Source organism: Notolepis coatsorum (genome assembly GCF_963971535.1).
Source record: "Notolepis coatsorum genome assembly, chromosome: 7".
Lineage (NCBI taxonomy): Eukaryota > Metazoa > Chordata > Actinopteri > Aulopiformes > Paralepididae > Notolepis > Notolepis coatsorum.
Window position 1 is genome coordinate 12,514,174 of NC_140171.1, and position 24,884 is coordinate 12,539,057.

A 24,884-nucleotide genomic window follows, 5' to 3' on the forward strand; every position below is an offset into this window, starting at 1 on the left:
GTACATCCGCTTCCGGGCCTTTTTATTGAGAGCGATGGTGTTCAGCTCCCATTTCAGGAGAGCAATCTCTGCAATCTAGTCGATTTTGTGTTTTGAGCACAAAGTTCATCATAGATCTGGCCTCTTTATTTTGCTCTCAAAGTGCACCAGATTGATGCATTTAACTTTTAAATAGACAAAAAAATTAAATCCAGGGGAGCATTCCCCCCGACCCCCCTAGAGGGTCCAGGGTTCACCCACCACAGTCTCATAAAACACTGTCCCTGTATTGTAAATAGTTCATATGTGTGTTGTCACTACTGTATGTAAAATTGTAAATAAGTTAATTTATGTGTTGTAAATCACACAATCGTTTCATTTCAGCTCAGTGTAGAGAAATGCACAGATACTAACAACCGCCTTACTGCGCGCGTTTATGACGACACCGTTAACACCACGTATCCGTGACACTGCTATCACCCTTCCTATCACCCTTCCTATGCTTCCTATGACCCGTCCTATGCTTCCTATCACCCTTCCTATGCTTCCTATGACCCGTCCTATGCTTCCTATCACCCTTCCTATGCTTCCCATCACCCGTCCTATTCTTTGTAAGCCGTCTTGTCTGCACCATCGTCAGCCAGGCAATACCTGTTCAGCCATTATATATGTGGAATATCCCTCATAGCGGCTGCAAACTCTCTCCAACATGTACCGTGTTTGCCACTGTGGTATGTGTAAGCGTGTGTGTCAGTGTGTGTGTACGTGTAGCCATGTACATACGTGTGTGTGTGCTTGTATCTGCGTGTGTGTGCCCGTGCGCGTCTTTACATGTCTGACCTTCTATTGGCTGCCACTCAGCCTCAGCAGGGACCGGCTCCGTCGGCAGGCCGGTGGTCACCATGGGACCGGTCGCCGTGCTGAAGATGCGGAGGTAGAGGCAGAAGAGGTGTGGCCTGAGGCGGGAGGCGGGGCCATGCAGGGCAGGGAAGAAGGCGGTAATGGCTGAGTGAAACTCTCCCGCCATAGCCTTGAAGAGAGGGATGAGGTCTCTCAAATCGTCAACACTACACACACACACCATCACAACACACACAAACATGAGGAGGTCAGGAGATCAATAACACATGTGATAGGGTTCTCATAACATCACAGTTCACCTAAGAATACAATTATATTGATATCAGATATCAGGCGGATACCGGTGGACTTTGGTAGGAAATAGTTCCTAAATGAAACTGTTCACAACAAGGTCTGTGGATTATGTTGAGAAACAGTGTCATGATTAACACATTCGTGGCCAACCATGTATATATACGTGTTTCGGATCCAACGCTTGAGGGCCAACCACGTATATATACGTGGTACGGTTGTTTTGGCTTTTATTCCATTGTAATATCCTACTCAATGTCACCGAGCGGCACTGCAGATTTACCCTACTCTTGAAATTCGGAAAAGTGCATTACCGGCCAGATCCTCGTAGGGGCGCTGTCTCGATAATGCAGTGTTCCCTGTTACAGACCGGTGTTTTTTTTTATTTTTATCATGGGTTGACTTTTTTGTTAGCCTAAAGCTATGCCTGTAGCCGATCGCCTGCAATAGTTTTTGGGGCGCTGAATTCAGTATGCAGTAAAGGAATATAGCATCAGCCAATGGACATATGGATCTACCAGATGGCAATCGATAACTGGGAAATCCTTTTTGCAGTCCAACCGGCCACAGGTAAGAGCGATTTGACGTCAATTTCAGGCTGATCGGGCCTTGCTTTGATAGCCATCCACCCGGTCAGCGTATGAGGCTAATGCCGTTATTGGTAATCAATAATCAGAAACAACGTTGTTGTCCCCCCCCTTTCATGCATTCATGGTGGGCCATGATACCGATAATATGCATTTTGAGTTTTAGCTCTAGCTTGTGTATAGCCGAAACGCCATTCGATTTAACGTTATTAGCTTAGCACCCTATTATCTCGCCTTCCAGGAAATACCCCAGAACATTGCGGTATATAGTTCATATTCACGACGCTATAAAATGGGAACGTATTGATGAAAAAATTCTTTATTTAAGGCATATTGAAGGGACGGTTTATAGTGTCAATTGACAATGACAATGGACAGATAGCAATAATATAAAGTATAGATTAACAGCCTCACGCACAATGAAAGGTTGTTATGATAAGCTGGCCTTATAGTGTGAGATTAGACGGATCCCAATGGCCCCGAATGTGTTAAACATACAAACAAGCTCAGAATGGGAATCTGTGTGTTATTGTGTGTCAACTCACCGGGGGGTTCGGTCAGTCTGGACCACTCTGATGTAACGGGCCAGTTCTCTGTACCTGCAGACACACAGAAGAGTTCCAGCATTACAACATGTCAAGACACACAGTTATAACAACACTTTACCAACAGACAGTTATCATAACAACACTTCATCAACAGCCACAGTTATCATAACAACACTTTATACTTCATCAACAGGCAGTTATCATAACACTATCAACAGGCAGTTATCATAACAACACTTCATCAACAGCCACAGTTATCATAACACTTCATCAACAGCCACAGTTATCATAACAACACTTTATCAACAGGCAGTTATCATAACAACACTTCATCAACAGACAGTTATAACAACACTTCATCAACAGACAGTTATAACAACACTTCATCAACAGACAGTTATAACAACACTTCATCAACAGACAGTTATAACAACACTTCATCAACAGACAGTTATAACAACACTTCATCAACAGACAGTTATAACAACACTTCATCAACATGGGCGGTCAGGTGGCGTCAGGGTTTCAGTTAGAATTTTTTTTGCAGGTCTGAGTGTCCGCTATATTTCAATCTACCGGACAAATGGGATAAATTCCGGTCAGAGTTTATTGAGCTTAAAAACAATTGATAGGCCTATATAAAGAATGACATCATCAAGGCATTTATAATATTTTAACTTAAAACTAGGCTACTTGGGGGGGGCAGGTGGCGCACGGAGATTACGTTCGTCACCAACACCGGGAGACACTAGGATTCGCCTGTTCGAATCCAGCTCCCGGCGTTGCTATCAGCTTGGCTGGCCTCTCACGCTGATACAATTGGCTGTATCAGGGGGTGGGAAGCTGAAGGGTGGGTCCTGGGCGTTGTGGACAGCGACCCCTACAGTTCGGTCGGGGCGCCTGCTCAGCGAGGGTTGGATCTGAGGAGAGATAGTGTGGCCTCCCACACGCTACACTCTCCCCGGTGAGAACCTGCGCGGCCAGGTTGGCCTGCCCCAGGCTGCACATGCGTTGGAGGAAAGCATGTGACAGTCTCCGGTCTCCCGGACCAACAGTAGGGGAAAGTACGCAACAACCAGGAAGGGTGGGATGGGAAAAAAAATCGGGAAAAAGGAGGGGAAGAAAGATAAAAAAAAATAAAAAAAAAGACAGAGGAGGGAAGAATTGGATAATACGAAATTGGGACGAGAGAAAAATAGAAAATGGGGAGAAAAAAAGTAGATACAAAAAAATATTGAAAAAAAAAAGGAAAACTATCAGATAACGAGTATACTCGTTGGCGTTCAAGCGTTGGCTCCCAATAAGGAGTATACTCGCTGTTGGCTGGGAATGTGTTAAGGTTAGGTTGTACCGGTGTTGTTGCTGTAGTAGTTCTGATCTCAGTAGGACCACAGAGGTTAAGGTTAGGTTGTAGCTCTGATCTCAGTAGAACCACAGAGGTTAAGGTTAGGTTGTAGCTCTGATCTCAGTAGAACCACAGAGGTTAAGGTTAGGTTGTAGCTCTGATCTCAGTAGAACCACAGAGGTTAAGGTTAGGTTGTAGCTCTGATCTCAGTAGAACCACAGAGGTTAATGTTAGATTGTAGCTCTGATCTCAGTAGAACCACAGAGGTTAAGGTTAGGTAGTAGCTCTGATCTCAGTAGAACCACAGAGGTTAAGGTTAGGTTGTAGCTCTGATCTCAGTAGAACCACAGAGGTTAAGGTTAGGTTGTACCTGTGTTGTTGCTGTAGTAGCTCTGATCTCAGTAGGACGACAGCAGTTGGCTCAACCAGCATGTCCTTCTTGCCTTTATCCTTAAGGATCCCTGTCACGTTCTGACCCCTCAGCACAGACACCAGTAGCAGGTCGTCCCAAGGCCGCACACACAGGCTAGAACCAAGACACACACAGGCTAGAACCAAGACACATACAGGCTAGAACCAAGACACACACACATGCTAGAACCAAGACACACACACAGGCTAGAACCAAGACACAGGCTAGAACCAAGACACACACAGGCTAGAACCAAGACACACACACACACACACACACACACACACACACACACAGGCTAGAACCAAGACACACAAACAGGCTAGAACCAAGACACACATACAGGCTAGAACCAAGACACACACACAGGCTAGAACCAAGACACACACACAGGCTAGAACCAATACACACACAGGCTAGAACCAAGACACACACACAGGCTAGAACCAAGACACATACACAGGCTAGAACCAAGACACACACACAGGCTAGAACCAAGACAAACACAGGCTAGAACCAAGACAAACGCATGCATGCTCACTCACACACCTGTTCTCCAGGTTCCTCATAAGGGGAGTAAAACCGAGTGTCTGGTAGAACGCCGCCAGTTTGTAGATAAACTCAGAAGTGAAATTAGTCGTCACCATTTGTCTCTGGACAGAATCTATTACCCTGTGAACACACATACATATACTGTAGATTCAGAATACATACGTTACAATCAGAGCATCAGAAAGATGTGTGTGTGTGCATGTACATACCTCTGCAGCAGTATGGATTGGGCCTTGTAGGCACAGGCCTCTGGTTTGTTTATCTCAAGCCTGGAGTTATAAAGATCCATGTCATAAACACTTTCTCAACGACAAGCCTGGAGTTATAAAGAGCCATGCCATAAACAACAGTTTCTCAAAGACGACCCTGGAGTTATAAAGATCCATGCCATAAACACTTTCTCAACGACAATCCTGGAGTTATAAAGATCCATGCCATAAACAACGGTTTCTCAAAGACGACCCTGAAGTTATAAAGATCCATGCCATAAACAACAGTTTCTCAAAGACGACCCTGGAGTTATAAAGATCCATGCCATAAACAACAGTTTCTCAAAGACGACCCTGGAGTTATAAAGATCCATGACATAAACAACAGTTTCTCAAAGACGACCCTGGAGTTATAAAGATCCATGCCATAAACAACAGTTTCTCAAAGACGACCCTGGAGTTATAAAGATCCATGCCATGGGGGGCTGTAGTAGTTGCCCTGTTTTTTTTTTTTTTATCCACCTTTTCTCCCCATTTAAAATTTCTCCCATCCCAATTTCGTATTTCCAATTCTTCCCTCCCCTGTCTTGAACGTTGCTAGACTATGCCTCCCACTGGTCGGCTGTAGTAAGGATAGAAGCCTTGCATCACGTGTCCCCTCCGGTACACGAGGAGGCAGCCTGTCGCATCTTTTCACCGCAGCAGCTCGAACTCTGTGGCGAGGAGTAACGCGTGGGAGGCTCACGCTGCCCCCGCTACTTCCTGCTTCCGCCGCACCGGCGTCACCCAACCAACCTGTAGGAGTCGCTGTCCACAACGTCCAATCCCCACCCACCGGCTTTGCCACCCTCTAACACTGCCAATTGTGTTAGTATGACGGCGGGCCAAGCCGGTAGCAACGCCGAGAGCTGGGCTCGATACCAGCATCTCCTGCGTTAGTGGTGAGCGCATTGCCCACTGCGCCACTCAGTTCACTTAGTTGTGAAGTCTGAATTTAAGTGTAAAGTTATTGAAAAACGTTATCGACAATTTGATGGAATGTGTAACCATTGAAATCAATGTTGAAAGATCCAAAAATATATAGTTGCATTTACAGAACTCTAGGGTCGTGTATTGATCAATTTAATAAGAAGATTTCTGAATTATATGCAAAGGCATAAGGATAAGGTGATTTGTTTGTGGCGACTTCAATATTGATTTGATGAAATCTAATGAAAATACAAAAACTAAAGACTTTGTTGATATGTTTAGATTGAGTTTATATCCCTTAATTGTAAAACCTAGCAGAATAACAAAGGACAGTGCAACACTGATTGACAATATTTTTACAAATGTAATGGATGAGAAGATAATAAGTGGACTATTAGTGACTGATGTAAGTGATAATTTGCCTGTCTTTGCTGTGTTTGAAATGAAGAATAAATAAAAAATAAGAACAAATAGGCATTCATACAATTTTGTTAAAATCACAGGAAGCAATACTGGCTCTCAACTCTTTCTGCGCCAAAAACGAGAATTTGCGTGTTTCAAATCCAACCGGTGAGCGCCGTTTTTAGATAATTTTTTTTTATTTCCCCCATTCTAAACACTGTGTCTCCCTGGCACCGCTGCCTACGTTATAATTGCAATGACGATCGAATCCCGACAGGTGGCAGTATCGCCTACCTTTTGAACTGGGTCTCTAATGTGTCTTTCAGTGCCTCTGTACCTCCGGCTGCCTCGGTACCTCCCCTCAAAGTGAATCAGCACACAGCCATCTGTCGGAGATTTGCTCACCTGAAACCTATTGTTTCCTGTATTATAGCCAGACCCAATGCACACGAGTAATGGCGATCACGATGGAACTACATGGATTATTCATTTTAGAGTACCTTCCGACTAAGGTAAGGTCTATTTTACAGAACCTAAAACATGCTTTTGTATTGATCACAGCGTCGTATTTTACCAAACCTAAAACATGCTTTTGGTAACGATTGCAGCTTCGTAAAACGGTAGGTCTATATATATATCTATATGGTAGGTATATACCTTTGATTTGGAAATAATATAGGTTTCAGGCGAGCAACCCTTGCGCATACAACACGTAATATCTCACTATCTAGAAAACGAGACTGGATTATTTTGAAACGGGGCAATGTTTAGCGTGGAATAGCGTACAAACGAAAGTATGTAGAAATTAACTGGTTCGTCAATGTTGGACTATAAATAGTGCCTGTCAAATTAGCCATACTATTGTCTCCATAGCTATAATATAGAATATACGATGGGTCCGCAAACATCGTGAAAATTGTCAATAACGCTGGCACCAGGCAGTACAGATGGAAAAACAGATGAGTTAAGGCAAACTTTTTGAGTCATGATTGGCAAGAGGTTTATGTAGAGGATACCATACAATGCATTTTTGGGTACATTTGTCATATTACGACAGACATTGTCCATTGAAGGAGTGCAGACAAAATCCTAAAAAGAGGGTGAAACCATGGCTAACCAAGGGTTTGGAAAAAGCTTGCACTAAGAAAAATAGGCTCTACAGGGAATTTATCAAACATCGAACAAAGGCACGTACAAAAACTATAAAATGTATGTATTATGAGATCACAAAAAAAAGACTACTATAATAATTTGTTGCAAATGCATACAAATAATATTAAGGCTACTTGGGGTGTGATTAATGACATGATTAAAAAGTCTAGTAAAAAGGACTTTCCAACATACTTTGAAAAAATGACAATTCATTTATTCAAAATAAAAAAATTGTTAATGAGTTTAATGAGTATTTTGTTAATGTAGGTCCAAATTTGGCTAAGGAAATTGACCTCCCTACGGAGGGTGAAACTTATTCTGATTCACCAACAAACAGCAACTCAATATGTAAACAATAATACAGAACCACATCTTAGAAGAGTAACCTGTGGTGTTCCACAGGGTTCCATATTGGGACCAAAGTTATTTATACTTTATTTAAATTACATTTTTACAGTATCGGATATTTTGAAAATTGTTACGTTTGCTGATGATACTAATTTACTTTGTTCAGGGGAGGACATGAAAGAATGATTGAAAACAGAAAGGGAGGCGGTTAGGTGGTCGAGCGGAGATTGCGTTCGTCACCAGCCCCGGAGCTGTGAGCTTGGTTCGCCTGTTCGAATCCAGCTCACAGCTCCGGGGTTGTCACCAGCTTGGCTGGCCGTCTGCACTGATACAATTGGCTGTATCAGAGGGTGGGAGAAGCTGGCGGGGTGGGTCCGGGTCGTTGTAAACAGCGACTCCTACAGTTCGGTCGGGGCGCCTGCTAAGCGCGGATTGGACGTGAGGGGGATAGTGTGGTCCTCCCACACGCTACGCCCTCTCAATGAGAATCCGCGCTGCCAGGTGAAAAGAAGCGGTGATTGGCTGGACGTGTGTCGGAGGAAGCACGTGGTAGCCTCCACTCTCCCAAATGATCTGACTGTGGGGGGTAAAGCGCAGCGACCAGGAAGGGACTGGGAATTGGCATACGACTAACATTGGGATGGGAGAAAATCGGAGGAAAAATGGAGGGGTTAAAAGACCAAAAAAAAAAAAGAAAAAAAAAACAGAAAGGGAATTGATAAAGTTAAAGAAAAGGTTTGATAGGAATAAGTTGCCTCTTAACTCATTCAGAGCCACGCCCCTTTGACCATATTAGGGCTAGCGTGCCAATAAGGAAGTCAATGGGAGGACAGGGAAATTTGCGAACGGTTAAACTATATCTTAAATTATGGCTATGGCTATGGGTCTAAAACACCCCTCGCTTATCAATGACTTGCTTGCAGCCAACATGTACGAAACGGATAGTTTTTTCATTGGTACATTTCCGTTTTGAATAAGAGTATAGTTTGATATGTCTAGTAATTCCAGAGAAATTCCGCGATAATCGCCCTTTACTGGAATACACAAAACACGTCGTAATTTTTTGGCTGATTTATGAATAGTTTTCAAATAAACGCTAGATTATCTATAGTATATGTGTACTTATGCATGCTAGAGAAGGGGGCTGAAAAATCGATTATCCATGCCGTGGTCAGCGCTAACGTTACGCACACACACACAGCGATGGCGGAGAAAAAAACATCTGATTAACCCAAGACTGGTAAAATAGAGTCCTTACCTCACATCAGATGTTCTGCAAAAAGATTAATCCAATTCCTGATCGCCATTCCAAATATTGATCGCGTTTATTGATCCAACGTTATAGCACCAAAACACATAATTGACGCTGCTCCCAGTGGGGGGACTCAATGCAATAGTATCCAGCTGCATGCCCGAGAACTAAAACCTGGACCGGACGATGCAGTCCCACCCAATCCAATGATGTGCAATACCATCCGGGAGAGGATAGGCGGCGGTATTTGCCCTTTTCGAGCTCAGACCCATTCCCAATGATAACGTCAGGCTGGATGGATGAAAAATGACTGGATATTGCTAATAAAAGAAATAACGATTAAAACCCGAGTTTTCTCGGGTCTTGGCACTCAACGCATGGCAGGTTAACCAGACTAATCTTGTGGTTGGCACTGAAAGGGTTAATGAAAACAAAACTAAATGTAAAAGAAATTCGGGGGGAGCATGCCCCCGGACCCCCCTAGAGGGTCCAAGGTTCACCCACCACAGTCTCACAAAATCCGGTGGGAAACACTGAACAGGATTAATATTGTTTGTGAGTTTAGCCTGCGAGTCTCATCAATCACAAGAAAAATTATAGGGCAAAATGTGTTTTCCCAAACAAAATCATGAATAATTTGTGGAACAAGGCATGAATGTCCACAGTGTGCGTGTGCGTACCCTGGAGCCTGGTAGTGCAGGAGGAAGTCTTGTGCAGCTACCAGTCGCATGATGGCAGCTGCTCTGTCTTCCTGTCGGTCAGCTTCGTCCAGGAAGGATGACAGACACTCATACACCGGTGAGTAACTGCAACACACACATTACATGATCATTTGATACCACGTCATCCTTTGGCGATACCGATTCTGGGAGCTCAACCTTCTTACGTTTACGTGGCTTTGATTTCTGAAGGTGCATTATGCAGGGATTCCAACATGTTTGTGTTGATGAAATCCCATGACTTTTCGATGACAAATAAATTTTAATTATTGCACGTTCCATACAAGCTCTCGCCAGGCGCACCAAGCTCCCGGTAGCCCCGCAAAAAACAACAACTTGAATACAAAAAATATTTAATATATTTAACATTATTTCATCTCCCGACAGCCGGGCTGCCCCCACATAATACTTGTGCAAATTAAATGCAAGACTTTTTAATACACTTTAACACTTTCAGTGCCAAAAATTTGATATTACGTTTTTGCTCGACAAGCGTCGAGTGACAAAAACGAGATATTACGTTTTTGGATCGTTTGATCTTTTTACTTTGATCCCCGCTCTACAGACTTGCCTGGAGCGATCTGCATCATTTTGGCACATCCCCACACACTAGAACTGCAATGCCGATCGACAATCACCAGGTGGCAGTATCGTCCGTGTCTGAACTGGAATAGCTTGGTGTGGATACACCTATTCTCTCTTTTTTTTTTGCAAGGGCCCCTCCTCCTCGGAGACGGAGCGATCGCCTCGAGATTTTTTTGCCGGACAAAAAACATGCTCGGCAAACACGACCACAGTTTTGAGTTAGAACGCCCCCGCCCCCCTTGATGATTGTGTGAAGGTACATATACCTTTGATTTGAGAGTATTTGGGGTCTCAGGGGATCAGCCAGAACGGTTTGGGCTTATTGCACATATCTCACGATCTATGAAAAAAGACTGGATTATCTTGGAAATGTGCGATGTTTAGCGTGTAATAAACTACAAACTACAGCGTGTGGAAACAAACATTACTCCCATGTTGCACTACAAGTAAGCAATGTTTGTCAAAATGAGCCACACCATGTCTCCACAGCTATAATACAAAACACACACACAGCTTCACAAACAGTGAAACAACCGCGGAAACGACTATAACGCTGGCATTCTAGGGGTAAAGATAAGCGATACGTGTGGCACCCAAAGTGTTAAGGCCTTAAATTGAGAATTAAGAATTTAAGACCCAAGACTTTTTAAAACCCTGCACAAAACAGTTGATTTGAATGGCCCAGGCTTTGGCCCAGGCTTGCGTCACTCACTCATGGAATTGAGGCATCAGTCGTTGTTGGCTCTGTGGAGGGGGCTGAGGCACGGAGGGCTCAGCGTCCGTTCCTTTCAGGTAGATGCAGTACTCCTTGCTGAGCCGCAATTTGAATATATTCAGCAGTGAATCTGGACGTAGGAAAAATATATGTTTAATCAAGAGGAATAGTTTATGTACACTCAATGTGACTGTAAATGATGGAAACCATAGTTGCCTTTAGAGCTTAAATAAAGGTTTGAAAATAAATGAGACGTACAGAAATAAGCAAAAAAAATCAAATCACACAGCATATAAAATCATAAGATAACAAGGCAAGACAAAAGTAAGGATAACAAATCAATTACAACTGATACAACTTGATTGACAAAGGTTGGAGTAGCAGCAGCAGCAGTTCAGATTCAGAGATTCAGATCTCTGCTCCACAGCATCAAGGAATAAAATGCAACAATTTACAAAATAAAAAAGCAGGTATTTATATACAATAAACAATCTGCGGTATGTGCAATAAAATAAGTACAAATAAAAATAATTATAATAATAAGTACACAGACAAGCTAAAATAATTGCACATTATATTGATGCCCGAGGGTGCAGTAAGTGGCTGAGCATTGTAGCAGCATTTGAGTCGAGTAAAGAGCAGATTAACTGTTCATCGGGCTGTGGGTAGAAACTGTTCTTATACCGGTTTGTTTGTTCGTATGCTGCGGTAACGACGACCAGATGGCAGGGGGGAGAACAGCTGGTGTCCCAGGTGGTTGTGGTCCTGGATGATGGAGATGGCTTTGTTCCGACACCTGGACTCATGGATCTCCTCAATGGATGGCAGTGAACACCCGATTAGGACAGTCATAATTTCATCGGTTTGCATATGATCGACGCAGCGTATTGTTAAATGTGCCTTTTGCGGTGGACGTTCAAAGTCATAACATGCGCAACGTGTAATCTAACTAATGTGCAGTGAATCACGTTCAAAATAGAATCAACTTCTCGTAGACCACTATTGGTGATTCTGCCTAGAGCCAAGACTCGACAGTCACATAACTTCTGTGTTTCGCTCCAGCTGGAAGCGAGGGGTTGACCCTGGCCGATACCCACACTTTACAGTTTAGAAGCAGCTTGGCAGCTCTTCTCGATATTATTTGTATTCAATGTTTTAACACAGATACAAACCAAGCAGACCGAACAGACAAAATCAAGACGACAAAAATAAAATAAATATATACCCTCCCAAAAATTAAAATAAAAAAAACAAGACAACCAGTCACTCCTTCATGCCTCTTACCAGTGTTAGACATATCAAATCGGAGATTGAGAAATATATCTACAATAGACACAAAGTCTTTTTACATGGCTTTGTGTAAGGGACAGCTTCACAGTTGCCATTCAGTCCACATAGTCCAGATATAATCTTTGTACAAAGTACCATCAGGCCATCAAGAGTCCCTTCAGTTGATGCCTTTGTGAAGCTGCTGGGCTCTTCAGCCCTGCGTTCTATAGCCTGTGAACACCTGGGAGTCACGCTGTTTCTATGTAAACTCTGCAGGCAACGGGTCCAATAAATGTGTCTTTAACATGCTTTATATCCTTGCATTTACTATATGCCTGTAACGTTAGCTGCTAGTGCTAACTAAGCTAAGCTAGCTCACAGGCACAGGAGAAATCAGTTTCATGGAGTTCCAATAGTGATGAATGGGGGGGGGGGGGGGTCTCCCTCCCTCTTTCTCTCTGTACGTTCAATGATGATGATCAATGAAGTAGCCTAAATGTACACTATAAAAACGAACTTGATAGTTGATAATAGGGCTGCAACGATTAGTCGACATAATCGACGATGTCGATTATAAAAAATCGTCGACGAGGAATTGTTGCGTCGATTAGTCATTAAAAAAAAAATATATATATATATATATATATATATATATATAATTTTTTTTTTTGCACTACCTAAGTGGCTTCTCAGCTCTGGTCCAGCCAGCTGAAGACTTCTTAGCTTAACATAACAGACCGACAGTAAGTTTGGGGGAACTAATGGGATAACTGGGTCTGGGGATGTTGTTTGGTCCTGACAAGAGTCTCAAAGCAACTCTGAGGTCATGCTCAATGTCCAATCTGTTCCTCTGCTCTGACTTCAGCTGGACCAGAGCTGAGAAGCCACTTTCACAAAGATAGGTAGTGCAAAAAAAAAAAAAAAAAAAAAAAATTTATATAATTGTTTTTCGATTAGTCGACTAATCGAAAAAATTATCGACAGATTAGTCGACCACCAAAATAGTCAGTTGCAGCCCTAGTTGATAATAAATATTTCACTTCATTAGCAAAAATATTGTAACATCATTAAGTCTGCTATAAGCTATTCTCCCTCTCGTGTGTGTGTGTGTGCGTGTGTGTGTGCATACATTTACTATATGCTACTCTTTTTCACATGTATTCGGCTAATTAGTTTCAAGTTTCTTTAATAGTTGTCATACAGAAGTACAGAATACTTTCATACAAAATGCTTCTTACTGTTATGCTCCAGAGACTGTGCTAGACAAGATAGTATCAAATAACATCAAATAACATAGTATAGCATGTAATTTAGAAGTAGAAAATGAGGTCAGTGTTCAGTATAGACATATGTACAATGTTCGATGCAGAATAGACGTAACTGAGTTACCATATAATATACAATACTATGCAGTGTACTAATGTACAATACTATATAGTGCAAAGCAGAAATGGGATGAGGTACAATTTAGGTACAATTTACAGTAAGGTGTACGAGTTGTAGTGCAATCCTTCATCAATAAATATAAAGTGTGGGGAGTGGGTGCTACAGTGTGTTTGTTTAAAGTGAGTGTGTGCTATAAAGTGTGTGGAGTGGGTGCTACAGTGCGTTTGTTTAAAGTGAGTGTGTGCGTGTGGATGTGTGTGCTATGTGCGTTTGATGGTTGTTGTTGTGTAGTGTTCATTGTTCGTTTAGCAGCCTGATGGCCTGGGGATAGAAGCTTCTTCTGAGTCTTTCTGTGCTCGCCTTGAGACTCCGGTATCGCTTGCCTGACCGCAGCAGTTCAAAGAGGCAGTTGTTCGGGTGACTGGAGTCTTTAATGATTCTCTTAGCCTTGCCCCTGCACCGCTTGTTGTAAATGTTCTGGAGGGTGGGGAGCCCCCCTCCAATTGTGCGTTCGGCTGAACGTGTCACTCTTTGTAGTCTGCTTCGGTCTTGTGCAGTGCTATTCCCAAACCAGGAGGTGATGTTGCCAGTCAGGATGCTCTCTATTGTACACGAGTAGAAGTTCTTAAGGATCTTCTGACCGACTTGGAACTTCCTTAGGCGCCTGAGGAAGTAGAGGCATTGTCGTGCCTTCTTCACAACACTGTCAATGTGTGTGGTCCATGTCAAGTCCTCGGATATGTAGGCTCCGAGGTACTTAAAGCTGTTGACTCTCTCAACCGGTGCCCCGTCGATGCTGAGGGGGCTGTAGTCCTTGACCCCCGACCTCCTGAAGTCCACAATCATCTCCTTTGTTTTGCTGACGTTCAGGGAGAGGCTGTTTTCCTGGCACCATCCCGCCAGGACCTTGACCTCTTCCAGGTAGGCCCTCTCGTCGTTGGCAGAGATCAGGCCCACCACCACTGTGTCGTCAGCAAATTTGATGATTGTATTGCTACTCCGCTGAGCCACACAGTCGTGTGTGTACAGGGAGTAGAGGAGGGGACTCAGAACACAGCCCTGGGGGGCCCCTATGTTGAGGGTGATGGATGAGGAGGTGCAGTTGCCTGCTCTCACCACCTGGGGTCTGCCCGTCAGGAAGTCCAAGACCCACTGGCAGAGGTCATAGTTCAAGCCCAGGTCCCTGAGCTTGGCTATGAGTATGGAGGGGACTATGGTATTGAATGCCGAGCTGTAGTCGATGAATAGCATTCTCACATAGTTCCCCTTCCTCTTGTCCAGGTGTGATGCTGCTGTGTGCAGCACATGGGCTATGGCGTCCTCCGTGGACCTGTTGGGGCGGTATGCAAATTGCAGGGGGTCCATGTTGATGGGGAGGGAGGAGCAGATGTATCCCTTTACTAGCTTCTCAAAGCACTTCATGGCTATGGAGGTGAGAGCTACAGGGCGGTAGTCGTTGAGGCAAGCAGGCTTGGATTTTTTTGGGTACAGGGATAATAGTTAGCTTTAACAATCCTGATTCCTGAGCCTATTTTATTGAAAAGGAAGATATTGATTTAAATATGTATATAGCCTATATATATAAAAAAAAAAAACATTTTAATCGTATGTCCTGTGCTGGCACAAGCACTACCGTAGCGTGGAGAGATAACACACAACACATAATAATTCATGAAAATATACTAAAAAGCTATTTATGGCCGGTAATAATCTCTCTGGCTGGTAGTTTTTTAAATCTAAAGCTAAAAAGGATGAGGATACTCATTAAAGGAAAACTCCAACATTTTGGGAAATTTGCTTATTTGCCATCTACCCTGGAGTTAGACAAGAAGATGCATACATTTTTTCTTCTCTGCGCATGCAGTAGGAGTAGGAAGACATGCACCGTTAGAATAGCTTAGCGTCAGTCACTGGAAGTAGGTTCCTCCATTAGCCTAGTTCCCAACGTCTTCCTACTCCTACTGCATGCACAAAAAGAAAAAGGTATGCATCTTCTTGTCCAACTCCAGGGTTCGCAAAATGTTGTTGTTAAGATGCATACCTTTTTCTTCTCTGCATGCAGTAGGAGTAGGAAGACGTGCACCGTTAGCATAGCTTAGCGTCAGTCACTGGAAGTAGGTTCCTCCATTAGCCTAGTTCCCAACGTCTTCCTACTCCTACTGCATGCACAGAGAAGAAAAGGGTATGTATCTTCTTGTCTAACTCCAGGGTAGATGGCAAATAAGCTAATTTCCCAAAATGTTGGAGTGTTCCTTTAAACATTTTGAAATATTCAATTGAAATAAAATTTTCTGGTAAATTAATGGTTAATGATTCATCGATAAAATAATCAGCTGATTAATCGATAACAAAATTGTCGCTAGTGACAGCCCTAACACCCGATGATCTTTTCTGCCGTCCTCACGACCCTCTGGATGGCTTTCTTATCCTGAGTGGTGGTGTTGCCATGCCACACGGTGACACAGCTCGTCAGTACGCTCTCTACTGTGCGTCGGTAGAAGTTCACAAGCCATTGCTTGCTTATGCCACACTTCCTGGGGCGCCGCAGGGGGTAGAGGCGCTGGTGGGCCTTCTTGAGAATGACCTCCGTGTTGTAGGTCCACCTTAGGTCATCGGAGATCTGGAGTCCTAGGAACCGGAAGCAGTTGACGACCTCCACTGGTATCCCATCCAGGCGGATTGGTTGCCCTGATGTCGCCTGAAGTCCACGATGAGCTCCTCCTTAGTCTTGCTGGCATTCAGTGCAAGGCTGTTGTCCTTGCACCAACATGTCAGCTGGACTAGCTCATCTCTGTCTCATCATTGTTGTTTATCAGTCCGATGACTGTTGTGTCGTCTACGAACTGGATAATCCTGTTGCTGTTGTGTGTGGCTGTACAGTCATATGTGAACAGAGTAGGAGTAGTAGCAGTGATGATAGTAGTAGGAGTAGTAGCAGCAGTAGTAGTAGTAGCAGCAGCAGTAGTAGTGGTAGCAGTGATAGTAGTAGTAGTAGTAGCAGCAGTAGTAGTAGTAGCAGCAGCAGTAGTAGTAGTAGCAGTGATAGTAGTAGTAATAGTTATAGTAGTAGTACTGTATTATATGTATATGCGTGTGTACTTTTATGTGAAAAATCAGAACATCATTTTGAGAATACACACTATGAAATCAGGACATTTGGCATTTTGGGGACCCAATGGAGACATGTTCGACATCCTGATTATGTATGACAAGCTACTGTAATATTATTAGTATCATCACTGCTAAGGTTAGGGTTTAGGTTATAGTTAAGATTAGGTTATGTCTGTGTGTACCTGCATGTCGGAGGTGATTGTCTAGGTCTGACACCTGCAGGTTGAAGGCTCTCAGGTTTCCCAGCAGCAGGTTGTCACGGTGATGGCTCCAGAACCCACTCTTCTTGTGACTGTTGCAGTGACAGATGTTTTGCACACACCACACCTTACACTGGACCACACACACACACAGGAAGAGTCACTACGGAACACACACCACACCTTACACTGGAACACACGCAGGAAGAGTCACTATGACTATGGAACACACACACACACACACGCACACACCCACCCACCCCCCCCCCCCGTCTTTCACTCACATGGATACACACACGTACCATTGATGCTAGTTTGTCGCAGACATAGCAGAAGCATTGATCACAGAACAGCCGGTTACTGCCGACTGGACCTAGGATGTCGTGATCCGTTGGCCTGAGGACAGAAGAGAGACATTGCAACTACTTGAAGCCCTGAGGAAGAGACATAATACACTTTACAGACGGTGTGCTTGTTTAGCATGTTGCACATTTTGGGAACCCGTGCACTTAGGGCTGCACAATTAATGAAACACGGTAGGGCTGGGCGATATGGCCAAAAATTATATTGCGATATCGATAACAAACAAAAAGAAAATCAATAAAAATAAAACATACATCTGTTGTTTAAAAAACAACAGATGTATGTTTATTTTGCAGCAATTCTTTGTCGTTGCCGCCATCTTTAGTGTTACATCCCCTCACACTCCAGTTCTCAGGCTGCAGCGAAAAGCGAAAGTAAACCGGCTTCTCTGCTGGCTGTGGCTCCAGTTCTGGCTCTGCTAGTTTCTTTTATATCTTTTGGCGCTTTTTTGGTGAACAAACCACCGCACATGTGCACCGTGACTCATGACTGGAGACTAGCTCTGCTAGCACACATAGTCTACTGTGTACAGACGGTTTCAAACTGTATTTTACATTAGAAAGCAAACTAAATAAAAGAGAAAAATAAATCTCAATTTGGTCAGTATTGTCATTTGGACAAGCAAAGCCATTACTTTAAGTTGCAGGCAAGAAAGACAAGTCTGTCCACAATTTCGATTTTTATTTTTTTCCGATCTTTTTTTCCTTCCGATATCGATTATTAAAATATATCGCTATATATCGCCCAGCCCTAAAACACGGTCAACTGCGATATTGATTGTCTGCCCTTCTACATCAAATCAAGTGCTCCCCGTTCCTCAGGTACATTGTCTGACCATGTGCAGCTGGTCCTGTGCGCTGCGAGCTCCGTCCTGGGCGATATTGAAACTCCCCTACTGACGATTTTGATTTAACCCTTTCACTGCCACACTACAGAAGGTTAACCCTTTCACTGCCACACTACTACAGAAGGTTAACCGGGGGAAGTGCACATTAATCAACGTCTTCAGTTTCCACATCAATGTAAATGTGCTAGAATTAGCTAACGAGCCCGTTTTCATCTGTAGTCCCTGCCTACCACCATGCATGTGCAGTAGGGCTGCACGATTAATCGATTTTTAATCGAAATTGCGATTTGGAATGATACAATTATCAATTAGCCATTTTTATTTTTTAACTTTTTTTTTTTTTTTTTTTTTTTTAACCAGGAAGTCCCATTGAGATACAAGATCGGTTTGGGAGAGGGAGGTAAGGGGTTTTAGATTGTGTGTTGTGAAGTTTAGACTTCAGAGAGGGAGAGTAAAGTACAGAAAAAAAGGTACCGTTGGGTAACGGTATCGATTCCCAGGTAAAAATTTACATTTTTAGGCTTGTGTCCTGAAAAGACCCACCACGTAGGCCAGATGCAAGCCGCATTTTACAATAAACCTCTGTGGGGCTGCTTAATTTTTTTTTATTATAATCGCAAATTTAATCGCAATCGCAATATCTGTCAGAAAAATCGCAATTAGATTATTTCCCAATATCGTGCAGTACGTAAAAACGTAATTTCCATTGATCATACTTAATAATCCTGATCACAATATCAAGAATAATAAATGCAATGATTGTTTTTGTCATAATCGTGCAGCCCCTACCTGCACTCGTCGACTGATCGGGGTCGGCCCTAATTTGATGGTTCCCATTGTGCCAGTCAACCTATATGGAGGGTGTGTGCCTGAAGTGTATTGCACTCACGTGAACAGGTGTGTGGTGCAGTCGTAGTGTTAGGCAGTATTCTACTCACGTGAACAGGTGTATGGTGCAGTCGTAGTGTGAGGCAGTATTCTACTCACGTGAACAGGTGTGTGGTGCAGTCGTAGTGTTAGGCAGTATTCTACTCACGTGAACAGGTGTGTGGTGCAGTCGTAGTGAGGGAGTATTCTACTCACGTGAACAGGTGTGCGGTGCAGTCGTAGCGTGAGGCAGTATTCTACTCACGTGAACAGGTGTGTGGTGCAGTCGTAGTGAGGCAGTATTCTACTCACGTGAACAGGTGTGCGGTGCAGTCGTAGTGTGAGGCAGTATTCTACTCACGTGAACAGGTGTATGGTGCAGTCGTAGCGTGAGGGAGTATTCTACTCACGTGAACAGGTGTATGGTGCAGTCGTAGCGTGAGGGAGTATTCTACTCACGTGAACAGGTGTATGGTGCAGTCGTAGTGTGAGGCAGTATTCTACTCACGTGAACAGGTGTGTGGTGCAGTCGTAGCGTGAGGGAGTATTCTACTCACGTGAACAGGTGTATGGTGCAGTCGTAGCGTGAGGGAGTATTCTACTCACGTGAACAGGTGTATGGTGCAGTCGTAGTGTGACAGTATTCTACTCATGTGAACAGGTGTGTGGTGCAGTCGTAGTGTGAGGCAGTATTCTACTCACGTAAACAGGTGTATGGTGCAGTCGTAGTGAGGGAGTATTCTACTCACGTGAACGGGTGTATGGTGCAGTCGTAGCGTGAGGCAGTATTCTACTCACGTAAACAGGTGTATGGTGCAGTCGTAGTGAGGGAGTATTCTACTCACGTGAACGGGTGTATGGTGCAGTCGTAGCGTGCGTGAGGCAGCACCTCGGCTTTCCGAGAGAAGGTGATCACCAGGTCTTCATCCAACTTACTAGGAGACAACGTATAGTCTGGCACCATAACAGACACACACACACACAGTACAGTATAAATACACAGGGAGGGAGATATGAATAGATAGGTACTCCACTGTGGGACACAATACAGAGGAGGTGCATAACAGTGCTTTTCTGTGCATTAGGGCTTCAGAATAGTCTCTAATATATCACTACCTTTGTCTATAAAGACAAGTATATCATTAAGTTACTGGTCTCATATAGATATTTATACTATGGAACAACACCCATAACAGCCCCCAAAAGAGCATTACCAACTTCAATTGACCTGTGCTCCAGGTATTGACAATGATGCTACCAACCCTACCACAAGAGACACCAACGTTACCTGTGCTCTTCTTCTCGTCCACCTCCACGATTAGAACGGAGAGGTCATTGATGGACTGCTGACCAGTCTCGTCTTCACTGTCGTCTTCACTGTCAATGATTATTAAGCTCATGTCCATGGTGAAACAATCAAGTGTCGGTTCCTTTTCTAGATGGGGTACTGAGCAGAAGAAGGAAGACTGACATCAGTCACACAGGTTGGCGGTTTACTTTCAGTGGACAGCGTCAAGCAGGGTTGAGTTCAGTGGACAGCGTCAAGCAGGGTTGAATGAATGAATGAATGAAAACTTTATTTAACAGATTGCAGAATGGGTACAATACAGTACGGCTCAATACATACAATTGTTAAGGGGATGCAGACCTGAGAAAGACGTTTGTCTTGTTTCCATCAGGGTCCCCCATTTTCAATTCATATAGACATTTATGACATACACAACATACATGACATTTATGGCATAGGGACATATAGGTATTTAGTACTGATACATTTGTGACATAACGGTATTCAAATATACAGTACTGTTACCCCTAGATCCTGACAGAGTATATACATATGATGGGGAGGGGACTGTACATTAGGAGGGGGTGGGTGGGTGGGAGGGAAATATACATACGGCGGGGAGGGAATATATACATGCGGTGGTGAGGAGACTGTCTATTAGGAGGTGGTGGGGGTTTTGGGCATTTACGGTGGCCAGTTTCGAATTGCAGCCTCCCGTAGGTGCTCTTTAAGAGCGGTTTTGAATGTGGGCAGGGATTCACATTCCTTTACAGCTTTGGGTAGGGCGTTCCACATTGTTGTGGCATAATTGCGAAACGTGTTTAGTCCCTTGTTTGAGCCGAATCTGGGTTTAACATGATTTGTTGAGCTTCCTCTGGTGTAGTGGTTGTGGTATTCACTGACCTTTGGGAAGTATTTTGACATGTACATGGGCACCCTAAATCACTGGGTAACATTATCACGTCTCATGGCTTCTCCTACCATTGCTATGCCGACGATACTCAACTCTTCCTCTCCTTCCCTCCCTCAGATATCCACGTCTCTGAGCGGATCTCGGCCTGTCTGTCCGACATCTCCGCCTGGATGACGTCCAACCACCTCAAACTGAACCTAAGCAAAACAGAATTGCTCCACCTGCCGGCCAAATCCTCCCCCCTAACCGACCTTTCAATCACAGTCGAGAATGCAGCTGTGACTGCGTCCCCGACCGCCAAGAACCTTGGTGTTGTCCTCGACGACCAGTTGAACTTCTCTGCTCACATCGCAGCGACGACCAGAACCTGCCGATTCCTCCTGAGCAACGTCAGAAGGATCCGCCCCTTCCTGACAAAAGAAGCCACCAAACTCCTCGTCCAATCAACAGTCATCTCCCGCCTCGACTACTGCAATGCACTGCTCGCTGGCCTCCCGGCCACTGCCACTAAGCCTCTTCAACTCATTCAGAACGCAGTGGCCCGCCTGATCTCAAACCTACCGAAGTCGGCCCATGTCACCCCACTTCTTAGGGACCTGCACTGGCTCCCCATTGCTGCACGAATCCGCTTCAAGGCCCTCGACCTAGCATACCGTGCGGCAAAGGGAACCGCTCCCGCCTACCTCCGGTCAATGGTCTCTAACTACACACCCTCAAGACCCCTACGCTCTGCATCTTCTGGCCGCCTCAGACCTACTCCTATCCAAGCTCCGGGAAGGTCATCAAAGAGAAGTCGCCTATTCTCAGTCCTTGCCCCACAATGGTGGAATGAACTACCCACCCCAGTTAGGACAGCCGAATCACGTCCAATCTTTCGCCGTCGACTAGACGCACTTCTTCAACCATTATCTGAATTAAAAAATAAATAAAACTATAAAAAAAAAAATCTAACCCTAACTAACCGTACTGTCATGCACTTGTCCTAATAAACTAACCTACACTGTAGCACTCAACACTTTGATGAACATTGTTGCTCAGCTGATAGAGTTGTGCCCTTCCTGATGGCTTGTCGTACAGAACTTGTAAGTCGCTTTGGATAAAAGCGTCAGCTAAATGACTAAATGTAAATGTAAATGCACCCCGGTCGTATAGTGTATCTTGTAGACCAGGCCCATTGCAAGTTGCTGTACTCTGTCGTCTACTCTAAGCCATCCTAGGTTGGCAAAGTGGGCAGGGGTGAGGTGGGTTCTGGGGTTCAGGTCAAGTAGTAGTCTGACCAGTTTGTTTTGTGATGTTTGTAATTTTGTTTTAAGCGCCTTTGAGGTGCATTGGTACCATGAGGTGCACGCATAGTCATAGTACCCTTGAATGAGTGCTCCTGCCAGGGCCTAACAAAAATAATAGTTGGTTTCAGGTTGGTTGTCAGTTTGGCCATGGGTAGGTAGGACTAGGGAATTTATTTTATTTTATTTTTTTATTTTATTCTTTCCCACGGCGACTATGGATAGGGAATTTCTTTATTTAATTAAAATGTTCACAACAACATGGATGCATGTACTCTGCCAGCATGTTTAATATCCATAATACTAAATGTTTGACTAAGATTTCTATGAAACTTTATTCTAAAAAAAAAAAAAAAAATGATTTTTTTTTTTTTTTTAATATATAATTTTTTTTAAAAACTCATAAAATATATTGGGTCGCACCTAAATCGGCAGGGTCGGTCGGCAACCTGAAACCAACCATTATTTTTGTTAGGCCCAGAGTCTTCACGGTATTCTTGTTTACCAGAGAGGAGATCCGGTACAAGAATCTAGTTCGTTGGTTGACTTTTTTTATTACATTGGATGCCATTTTGTCAGTTTGAGATCAGGTTGAGATCAGTGGACGGCGTCAAGCAGGGTTGAGTTCAGTGGACGGCGTAAGGCAGGGTTGAGGGACAGTAGATGCTAGGTCCCAAGGATGTAGTGAGGAGAACATAATGGGAAATTAGCTTACCATCTTCTATAGTCCGACAAGAATATAGTTACCAATTTCCTCTCTGTGCGCTCAGTAGAGAGTGCTAAACTAGGCAGCACAATGACTAGAAGCGGGGGGTTGGAGCGGCTAGCCTAGCGTTGGGAGTTTTAAGCTAGCCGCTCCTCCTCTGCTTCCACTCATTGTGCTAAGCTAGGATAACATGCAGCTGGATCCCTCTCTACCAAATGCAAATTGGTATCCATCTTCTTGTCTGACTCCGAGGACGACGGTAAGTGAAATTCCCATAATGTTGGCGACGTGTTCCTTTTAGGTTAGGATTAAGGTAAGAACTTTTAAGGGGGAAATTGTGGCAACTTTGCAGCTTGGCCAAGAAGTGACAATACCAAATGAATCACTAATAATGACCTAGTCCTCTAGTCTAGTGTGATCTGAAGGATGGGGGTCACACACCGTGTCTATAGTTGTCTGAGTGAGTCTGCAAAGCCTCAAAAGGTAAAAAGCAAGAAGGACTGCTGTTTGTGTGTGAATTATAAGATGCCAAAGATAAGATGACTGCATGAGAGTCAAACAGGTGAATAGATTGAAAGGTTGGCCTGTCATTTTGGGGGGGATTTAGAGTCAAAAGAAAAGAAAATGTTTAGCTAACTTATGTTACCATTTCCAAATGATCAGTGACGAAACTATTTCTCACTTGGTGTATAGTATGATGACCAACTGTCAACTTCTCACAGAACGTTTAGAATCTTTCTGTGCACAGTTTAGTAGTTTGCTTACACTTCAGAAGTGTGATGTTTAACCCCAGACTTGGTCCTCAAACTGAAGTGAATGAGCCTGACATGAGGAATGGTGTGTTGAGAACAGTGGTCACTAGCTTTACTTATTTATAGACATTTGTCTTAACACTTCGGGGTGGGTGTTTGACAAATCGTGTTCAAATCAATAATGTTTAGATAATATATAATTATTATGGGTAACGTTAAGTAAAATTAAATTACATGACGTGCGTCGCCCAGGAAATCCAAAGGTAAAGTTAACTTGCCAGACTTAGCCCCTTTCGTGACTTTCGGTTTGCAAGCCTGGGGCTTTTGCAAACCGAAAGTCACGAAAGGGGCTATGCCAGACTGTGATATAACAAGCTAGACTAACGTAGTCATTGTATTATTTATAACATAACTGATATATAGTTTATATAATTCGCATTATATGGCTATAGTTATATATTCGTGTACTTATTCGACGGTATTGTCCTCCTTACCTCTCCCTTTTGCCAAAGTTTGTTGCAACAACGGTTAACTAGTTGTTTTTTCTCCTCATTTGATTTCGCGGCGCGGCCACCAAACAGGAGATGACGTCTTCTTCTTCGTCTTCTTCTTCTTCTTCTTCTTCTTCGTCTATTATGTTTTTTTTGCGGTTGCCTTGCATTTGTCGCCAACTACAGGATTTTTCATGATCGGCACATTGTTTATTTTCACTTTAATAATAATAATAATAATAATAATAATAATAATAATAATAATAATAATAATAATAATAATAATAATAATAATAATAATAATAATAATAATAATAATAATAATAATAATAATAATAATAATAATAATAATAATAATAATAATAATAATAAACTTTATTTGTATAGCACCTTTCATAAAAAAAAATTGCAGCTCAAAGTGCTTCACAGCAGCAAAAAAAGACAGGCATAGAAAATTGTGTAGTCCATTTCAAATTACTGTG

The 24,884-nt window shown here is 43.4% G+C and overlaps 1 protein-coding gene across 1 annotated transcript in view; it reads right to left on the reverse strand.

Annotated features, from left to right (window-relative positions):
* LOC311232625 (uncharacterized protein) overlaps positions 1-24,456 on the reverse strand; it is a 41,332-nt gene extending 16,876 nt beyond the window's left edge. Inside the window, exons 1-13 of the mRNA XM_084319485.1 lie at positions 24,406-24,456; positions 20,258-20,416; positions 19,815-19,923; positions 17,195-17,288; positions 16,875-17,025; positions 15,958-16,209; positions 10,924-11,056; positions 9,588-9,713; positions 4,785-4,844; positions 4,573-4,695; positions 3,982-4,137; positions 2,264-2,317; positions 820-1,046 (exon numbers count right to left, since the gene is read on the reverse strand). Coding sequence (XP_084175611.1) covers positions 820-1,046; positions 2,264-2,317; positions 3,982-4,137; positions 4,573-4,695; positions 4,785-4,844; positions 9,588-9,713; positions 10,924-11,056; positions 15,958-16,209; positions 16,875-17,025; positions 17,195-17,288; positions 19,815-19,923; positions 20,258-20,375 — 1,603 coding nt within the window. The 5' untranslated portion in view covers positions 20,376-20,416; positions 24,406-24,456. The remainder of the gene's footprint in view (positions 1-819; positions 1,047-2,263; positions 2,318-3,981; positions 4,138-4,572; positions 4,696-4,784; positions 4,845-9,587; positions 9,714-10,923; positions 11,057-15,957; positions 16,210-16,874; positions 17,026-17,194; positions 17,289-19,814; positions 19,924-20,257; positions 20,417-24,405) is intronic.
* Between the last annotated feature and the right edge of the window lie 428 nt (positions 24,457-24,884).